Genomic DNA, 9,207 nt, shown 5'->3' with positions numbered 1-9,207 from the left:
GTTTCATGTGACCATTTCAATTTTAATCTTTTGGTTGTAAAGTTAGTTTTTGCACCCTCTTCTGGTATATTTTCAAATAATTCCTTTTCAGTTACACGAACTCTCCAAAAACACAGTAAGAGCACTGATCAGGAAAATAATTACATTAAAACGATATTGAATCTACAAACGCTGTAAAAAAAATGGGTTGAATCTGCTTAAATTAAGGCAACAATTTAAACAATATTATTGAGTAGATGTAATTATCTTTTGTTTTTGAAGAAAAACAAGTTATTCAAATGTACACAATTAAAGTCCAGGGAAATAATAATAGTCGTAATATGAATGAGATTTACTTCATTTCTGATTAGTTACTTTCAGTGATGGTGTCTTAAATACATTAAACAATGTTAAACATTAAATTAGCCATTTACCAGCTTTGGCAGGCATTGTTAAGTGATCCATCTGCAGTAACTGGAGGTAGAACTGCAAGCATTACAATGTGCTGCATTTGCCTCTTGTTTAGGGTGCTGATGGTGGAAATGAGTGGTCTCACAATTGAATGTCAATTTGTCTGACGGTTTTGATATCCATTCATCATGATCCATTACACCTTATTGCACAACAAGCTGCTTAATTCTAATATAGAAATATACTTTTCTTCAAACATGTACACAACTTTGTGTAAAAGAAACGGGTCTACAAATGTTGAATTACCCACAATTCTGTAAAAACAGCCATTCATTTAAATTCTTTCTTTGGTTATCCTCAATATACTTAGATGTTATGCAACAGAGTTGGATTTAATCTTAACTTGTTTGGTAAAATGACTTGCATTGATTTTATTAAGTATGTTGGTTCAATTCACCCCAGAAGGTTTTCTTTACAGTGTATTGCAGATTACTCATTAATAACCCTTTTCTTGAAAACAATGTTAACTCAAGGTTTGATATTGATACGCAAATCTGTTCTTAGCCCTGCAGGATTCAGTCAAGAGCCCTGTTTATACCTGGTGCTAACACGTGTCCTGATCTTGTCCACATTTTTAGACAGGTTAAGACGATTAAAAGAACTGATTGTGATCAGATATTCCAGACTGTTTCCAGAGGTACTCTGGGACGAATTGATTGGTTGGATGAAAGCTCGATGGACAGGTCAAAGGGTGGAGTGTACAGGTGAGAGTCAAATACAGAAAAGCCTTCTTTAGGGAAGTAGGTTCGAGGGCGTTAAACACGGTTTGCGACACACAATGTTGCCAGTTGGAATGCCAACCTTACTAATCACAATTCTACCTGACTGAACAGCTTTATATATGTAAAAAAATAAATAGTTGTACCCTCCCAATTGCTTGTGCAATAGACTAGGCACTGGGATAGGGACCAGGATGTCAGGTTCTAAACTTGCCAATGCCCTTTCTCAACAAAGGTATATTTATAACCCTGGTTACACCTTGCATTAACATGTGGTTTTTGTGGTCAAATCAAGATGATCCGATCACTATTAGCGTCTACACAAGGATCACATACACACGCGTGCAGGTTGAATAAAGGGAAAACAATGCATAAACTCCATAAATTAATAATTATTGTGCAATTCATATCTATAGCTACATTGAGATGTATCTTTCATTTTTTATCTGGATTTAGTGCGTGGGCCTAACTGTACACGTGCCAAATGCTTTGGTAACTTGGGCAGAAAAAGTTCACATCGATCCACTGAGGAAAAAAGGGAAGGCGCATTTTTTGCGGGGTTAGTCGGCTGTGGGCCTCATTTTCACTATCAGATGTAGTCGGGTGGTTGCAGATGGGTTATTAGCAAGTGCTGCTGAACAAACAGCTGACCACCGCATCACTAGTCTACACATTTGCAGCAACTACACATGGTATTTTAATGTCACATTGGCAGTTTAAAGTGACAAAAAAATACATGCATATCAGATTTTAATCTATTTTTCTTGCAGCCAAAAAGCACATGGAATCTGATATTTCAAACCACCTTCAAAGTTGATTATAAATCTGATTCCTGGCCATATGCTACTTGTCTGAACGGTCAAATCTGGTTTATTTGCCCTCAAGTGGTTTTTAGACTGTCATTTGGTATATCGTGTTGCTTCCTAGCTACTCTGACAGTTTGACAAGAACATGTGGTAGTTAACTAGCTTGTTAATTGTTTACAAACAAATGAGTGACTGTGCTAGAAAGCTAAATGGCTACCTAGCTTCTGTTCTTACACTACGATTTTGAACATTCAAAGTAACTGGGAAATGTCCATGGCAGGCATTGCTATCATTTTAGCTTGCTACAGTAGATAACTTCCGAGGGATAGGAAGCACCAATCAGCCTACACCACTGCACACACATCTGTTGTTACTATGACAGCTAGCGCAGCCATGTTAGCAAATGACTGCTGTCTGAACACACACATTCGATTAGGTCACTGTTTGGAAAGTCAGTGTTCCAAAATGGATTTGAAAAATAAGACTGATTTGAGCATTAAGGGCTGCCGTGGGAACAAGACTATCTATCCACAGTGTCTGCATTGTTACCAGATGACCTGGTCCCTCCCTGTATGCAAATTATTTGACAGATATTGTTTCAAAATAATCATGTTTTATGTTAAAACAAGTACTGACACATTGGGTCAATAGTGCCACCTGTCAATGATTTTAGAGGGACAAATTAAATGGTTTGACAATCCAGATACAATGTGTCCCTGACTACCTTCAGAGGTGGTCAGGAAGATCTGATCACAATCAGTTTTTTTATCATCTACACCAGTCTAAAAATGTGGGCAAGATCAGGACGTGTTAGCACCAGATATAAACAGGGCTAAAGCAGACATCCAGTTTAGTATTGATTTACGAGGAAGTTCTTGGCCCCTCAAGTCAAAGTGGTCTATGTCGGGGTTGAGTAGTAACCCTCCATAGGGTGTTAGGTAGACACACAGGCTCAGTCAAAGTAGTCCTCTATGTCTATGTTGGGGTTTAGGAGCTCTTCTCCGTAGGGTGTTAGGTCCATCTGGTTGAGGATGAGGTTCTCAAAGGTCTCTTCCAGGTCAGTCTCTCCAATAAGGACTGCTCCCAACATCCTCCCTCCGCTCAGCACTACCTTGACGTACTCATGGCCCTTAGTGCAGCGCACCAACAACTCCTGGTTCAGACCCAGACCCTGGCCGTTAAACTTCCCCAGCAGAACCACCTGGAGGGAGAAAAAAAAGCACGTCAAATGGACACACCTTATTTAGCATTTCAAGTCAAGTGATGATTTATTATTACAACGTGACAGGAAATGCAGATTGTTGCAGGGAACACACCATAAAAGCAGATTCAACACATCAACAACTGATGTAGAAAAGCATTAGCAGCTTTGCCTTCACACACACCTTGTAGTTGAAGAACTTTGTAATGTGAGAGAAGAGTTCAAAGCAGAAGTCCAGCTCTATGGTTTCAGACAGGACATCAGCAGCCATACATCGGCCTGCGTACCAGCCCATCTGACGGGCCTGCGTCCACAGACGCATCTACAGAGGAGAGATGTATACAGGATATCATGTCACATCTCACGACTGAATTGATGACAGGATAGTTCACCACAAAATCCAAAAGGCCTCACACCCAAAGGAATGGTCAGACGCAGCATAACGTGATTAGAAGTGATTCAGTGTGGTCTGTGTACCTGCTGCCAGAGGTGGCTTGGCTCCCAGCCTGCTGTACATACGTCTCCAGCAGCGTAAATGTCTGGTTCTGTTGTCATCATGTGGTCATCCACTTTCAGCCCAGAGTCCTCAGCTAACGCAAACTGAACAGAATATGTATGGACAAATATTGGTAAATATTGTTTCTGAGTATAAGTGGCCTGAGTTGTCAGGAAATAATGGATGATATGAAACATCTAGCATCTGTTTAACTTATTTTCCTTACGCTGTTTCCATGGAGAAAAGGTTCGGTGTTTGGCACGACTCCTGTGGCACTGACGATGAAGTCACAGCCAAAAGTCTTCCCATTGGTTAGCTGAGCATACACTGGCCAAGAGCCTATATTGTAGGGGAAAACAGTACAGTGGTTGAAAAGATAAATCAACAATACTAAACTAAAATATAAATGCAACATGTAATGTTTTTGGTCCCATGTTTCATGAGCTGAAATAAAAGATCCCAGACATTTTCCATATGAACAACAAGCTTATTTCTCTCAAATGTAGTGCAGAAATTTGTTTACATCCCTGTTAGTGAGAATTTCTAATTTGACAAGATAATCCATCCACCTGACAGGTGTGGCATATCAAGAAGCTGATTAAACAGCATGATCACTACACAGGTGCATCTTGTGTTGGGGACAAAACGCCACTCTAAAGTGTTCAGTTTTGTCACACAACAAAATGCCACAGATGTCTCAAGTTTTGAGGGAGCGTGCAATTGGCATGTTGACTGCAAAAATGTCCACCATAGCTGTTGCCAGAGAACTGAATGTTAATTTTTCGGACATCCAACCGGCCTCACAACCGCATACCACGTGTATAGCGTCGTGTGTGTAAACAGTTTGCTGATGTCCACGTTGTGAACAGAGTGCCCCAAACTATGGACAACAAACACAATTGCATTTTATCTATGGCAATTTGAATGCAGAGATACTGGGACGGGATCCTGAAGCCCATTGCCAAGCCATTCATCCACCGCCATCACCTCATGTTTCAGCTTGATAATGCACAGCCCCATGCTGCAAGGATATGTACACAATTCCTGGAAGCTGAAAAAGTCCCAGTTCTTCTATGGCCTGCATACTCACCAGACATGTCACCCATTGAGCATGTTTGGGATTCTCTGGATCGACGTGTACAACGGTGTGTTCCAGTTCCCGGAAATATCCAACAACTTCGCACAGCCATTGAAGAGTGGAAAACAACATTCCAAAGGCCACAATCAATAGCCTGATCAACTCTAAACGAAGGATTTGTTTCACAATGCATGAGTCAAATGGTGGTTTTCTGATCCACACCCCTACCTTTAAGGTATCTTTGACCAACCGATGCATATCTGACTTTTGTATATGACCTGTAACTCAGTAAAATCTTTGAAATTGTTGCATGTTGCGTTTTATATTTTTGTTCAGTATAATTTACTATTTGATTGATGGAAACGAACACATTTTCAGCACATCATATTTCCATCTCTTTCACACCGCTATGTGTTCCATTGTCATAGGTTCCTCTCACCAGTGTCTGCTGTCTGTGAGGCAAGCGGTGACAGCAGGAAGTCCTGGTGAGTGTAGATCTGTTTCACCTCAGACTGGTACTCCACTGACACCTTGTGAGACACCTGGCCACAGCAAGAGTTAAAACAACTTAGGTTACTATGAATTACTGCTCCAGGCTGACCTCTCTTTCCTTGTTCCAGACAAATTCCCATCTCTGAATGGATACATTTCCACCAACATGTTATATTTGTTTATAACAGATTTATAAACCATCTATAAACTTTAAACAATATTAAAGTTGTATTCTATAATTGTGAACACACAGAGGCACACTTACCTCCTCTGCTCCTCTCAGACTGATGCCTTCATGCCAGTCTGGTCCCAGGGCACTGCCTGGCTCTTCCAACCCTCTTCTCTGGCCTTGTCTGTCGCCACCTACAGCAAGGCCCTGCGTAGCTGCAGGCCCCTCTATGGTGTAGCGAGCCCTCTTACAGGTAGCAGCTCGCTCTGGTTTGTCTGTGTCCAGGGAGGGGATCAGGAACTGGGCTGCTCCCGCATCAAAGAAGGTGTTTCCTATGGCCTTGTCTTTCACTACCCAGATTACCTCACAACCTTCCACCTCATACCTGAACCCAATACACAGTACATTTAGCTATAATATATATATATACACACACACACTTGAGATTTTAGAACAAGACCAATTCAGACAAAAATAAGGTCAATATACTCACACTAGTTCCAAGGCAATCCCTCCATTTCCAACGACTACAATTCGCTTGGCTTTGGATAACCGCTTCTGAAACTCCTGCCAGCACAAAAGACATCATGAGTGCTAGATTAACTGAAGCAAATGGGTGGGGAAACAAGCAAATCTTAACTGGGAAGCCATTGTCAAGTACCTGGGCACTATCTGTGTCTCGTATCCCCAGCACATAGGGGTTATCCTGGGTAAGGAGTTTGGGTCTGCCCCCGCTACAGATACACAGCTTCTCATAGTGGATCTCCAGACCATCCACAGTCTGCAAAGTCTGAGAGAAGCAGGAAGGAGGATCACGTTGTGCTTGCATTTTAATAGCATACACGGTACTGTATGCATGCTCTGTATGACAATGTATGACATAGTAATTGATGAAAATACATCCAGAAGGTGGTAGTGTTGGACAGGGATTTATGCTTGGGACCTAATGGTACACTATATATACAAAAGTATGGGGACACCCCTTCAAATTAGTGGATTTGGCTATTTCAGCCACACCCGTTGCTGACAGCTCTATAAAATCGAGCACACTGCCATGCAATCTCCATAGACAAACATTGGCAGAAGAATGGCTACACTGAAAAGCTCAGTAACTTTCTATGTGGCAACATCATAGGATACCACCTTTCCAACAAGTCAGTTTATCAAATTTCTGCCCTGCTAGAGCTGCTCCGGTCAACTGTAAGTGTTGGAATTGTGAAGTGGAAACGTCTAGAAGCAACAACAGCTCAGCCGCAAAGTGGTAGGCCACACAGGCTCACAGAATGCGAAAGCCGAGTGCTGAAGCACGTAAAAATCACATCCTCGGTTGAAACACTCATTTCCAAACTGACTTTGGAAGCAACGTCAGCACAAGAACTGTTCGTCAGGACCTTCATGAAATTGGTTTCCATGGCCGAGCAGCCGCACACAAGCCTAAGATCACCATGTGCAATGTCAAGCGTCAGCTGGAGTGGTGTAAAGTTCGCCGCCATTGGACTCTGGAGCAGTGGAAATGCGCTCTCTTGGGTGATGAATCACTCTGCACCATCTGGCAGCCCGACGGACAAACCTGGGTTTGGCGGATGCCAAGAGAACGCTACCTGCCCGAATGCATAATGCCAACTGTAAAGTTTAGTGGAGGAGGAATAATGGTCTGGGGCTGTTTATGGTTTGGGCTAGGCCCCTTAGTAACATTGAAAGTAAATCTTAACGCTACAGCATACACATTCTAGATGACACCTACAGCACCCAATGTCACAGGAAGGCCAAAAAGATCATCAAGGACAACAACCACCCGAGCCACTGCCTGTTCACCCTGCTATCATCCAGAAGGCGAGGTCAGTACATGTGCATCAAAGCTGGGACCGAGAGACAGCTTCTATCTCAAGGCCATCAGACTGTTAAATAGCCATCACTAGCACATTAGAGGCTGCTGCCCTATATACATAGACTTGAAATCACTGGCCACTTTAATAAATGTTTACATATTTTGCATTACTCATCTCATATGTATGTAATGTATTCTATTAGATTGTACTGTATCTCTTAGTCTATGCCGCTCTGACATTGCTCGTCCAAATATTTATATATTCTTAACTCCATTCCTTTAGATGTGTGTATTTTGTGTAGTGTTGTGAAATTGTTAGATATTACTGCACTGTTGGAGCTAGAAACACAAGCATTTCGCTACACCCGCAATAACATCTGCTAAACACGTGTATGTGACAAATGAAATTTGATTTGGATAAATTGGAACGCAGACTGTGAGCCAAGCCTAATCGCCCGTCCTCACTAATACTCGTGACTGAATGGAAGCAAGTCCCTGCAGCAATGTTCCAACATCTAGTTGAAAGCCTTCTCAGAAGAGTGGAGGCTGTTATAGCAGCAAAGGGGGGACCAACCAATTAATGCCCATGATTTTGGAAGGAGATGTTCGACGACCAGGTGTCTGCATACTTTTGGTCATGTAGTGTACATTAATACATTTGAAAGGTTATATTAATATAGATAGCTATAATATAACTGTATACATTAACATAAAAATACCATATATTAGCCTAATCTAATGCATTTCAGCCTGTGTGTGTTTACTATTAAAACGTACATGTTGTTGTGCATGAAGGGCCTTCACTGCAGACTGGATGACTCTCAGGTTGGCGTACTTTTCCTCTAGAACACTGGAGGGCCTCTCCTCCACATCAAACTCCTCCAGCGTCTTAGATACCTGTCCAGGGAGGGGAGTGTATGGGTTACCGTTAGGGCATTATGAATTACTGGATATACTATGGACAGATCTATTGTAGACATAGCTATAGCATTAACTCATAAACTAAAGCTATTTTGAACATATTAGTAGTCTATAATAAAATATAGACTAACTTTTATCTCTGACACAATTTAACAATCATGATAGCTCGTCTTTCTATGTATGATCACCTGTTTGAAGTTGCAGACTGCCTTAATCAGAGGGGCTGCTGTCAGGAGAGCAACATCAGCTGATGGGAACTGGGAGGCCAGCTGTCAAAGACAATCACAAAACAGCGTAACATGCCAAGTCGATAATGTTACAGGCGGTACAGGCAGTTTGACAAAGTGCACAGTGGTCTCACCTGCTCAGCACACGTTACACCTGCAATGCCACCACCGACGACCACAAACTTGAATGTCTTTTCGGGATTTTCTGCCATAACTGTTCAGCTAAACTAGCAAGTTAGCTAGCTAGCATACCTGCATTGACAGAAATTGGAGATCTCGCGCAAGGTCCTTAACCTATAATAGCCAATTTAATTGTACTAGTTTCTAATGAACTGCACTGTATGCATCCAAATTGTTTTATGTCAAATAAAGTAGCAATACATGGTTTAAATGCATTACATTCACTATTTTGTTGCTCTAAATTTTCAATATAATGCACTTCCTTGTTTGTGTCCAAACTATGGCAAGCGGCTGGGTCAAAAGTACATTTCATTATGCAGAGAGAAACCTGTAAATACTGGATGGTAAAAGACAAGCAATATGGATTTTCTCATTTGCAAATTGAAAAAAACCTCTACTAGCAAAAGCATGCACGTTTTACTCCAGAATATTTTTCATAATATACAAACCATATGTTTATTATTTTCAAAACACAATTGGTGTGGCCTTTTTATTGGGACAGTTCAATCAATGGCTCTCTCTCCTCTAGCTAAAAAGTGATGCCACCAGCATGCGTCACCAATTATATAAATAGAGAGTGGAGGCATCCAGACAGAAATAAAACCTTCGCAATGAGAAAAATTACTTTGGAAAAAGAAAA

General features: G+C 41.4%; 1 protein-coding gene across 2 annotated transcripts in view; it reads right to left on the bottom strand.

Moving 5' to 3' along the window:
* LOC139392792 (pyridine nucleotide-disulphide oxidoreductase domain 1) overlaps positions 1–8,865 on the bottom strand; it is a 783,634-nt gene extending 774,769 nt beyond the window's left edge. Inside the window, exons 1-11 of one of the 2 annotated variants that reach the window (XR_011629731.1) lie at positions 8,522–8,865; positions 8,349–8,429; positions 8,017–8,136; positions 6,073–6,201; positions 5,905–5,978; positions 5,508–5,796; positions 5,190–5,292; positions 3,899–4,011; positions 3,654–3,776; positions 3,361–3,498; positions 1,272–3,176 (exon numbers count right to left, since the gene is read on the bottom strand). Coding sequence is in view for 1 of the 2 variants with exons in the window: in XM_071141045.1 (XP_070997146.1) it covers positions 2,928–3,176; positions 3,361–3,498; positions 3,654–3,776; positions 3,899–4,011; positions 5,190–5,292; positions 5,508–5,796; positions 5,905–5,978; positions 6,073–6,201; positions 8,017–8,136; positions 8,349–8,429; positions 8,522–8,599 (1,497 nt within the window). In the remaining variant the exon portion in view is untranslated. Of the gene's footprint in view, position 1; positions 3,177–3,360; positions 3,499–3,653; positions 3,777–3,898; positions 4,012–5,189; positions 5,293–5,507; positions 5,797–5,904; positions 5,979–6,072; positions 6,202–8,016; positions 8,137–8,348; positions 8,430–8,521 lie in introns of those variants that run through there. The other variant, XM_071141045.1, reaches the window with a different exon arrangement.
* Between the last annotated feature and the right edge of the window lie 342 nt (positions 8,866–9,207).

This window comes from Oncorhynchus clarkii, chromosome 33 (genome assembly GCF_045791955.1).
Source record: "Oncorhynchus clarkii lewisi isolate Uvic-CL-2024 chromosome 33, UVic_Ocla_1.0, whole genome shotgun sequence".
Taxonomy (NCBI): domain Eukaryota; kingdom Metazoa; phylum Chordata; class Actinopteri; order Salmoniformes; family Salmonidae; genus Oncorhynchus; species Oncorhynchus clarkii.
The sequence above is the reverse complement of the archived record's forward strand: the minus strand, read 5'-3'. Positions and strand labels throughout refer to the sequence as shown.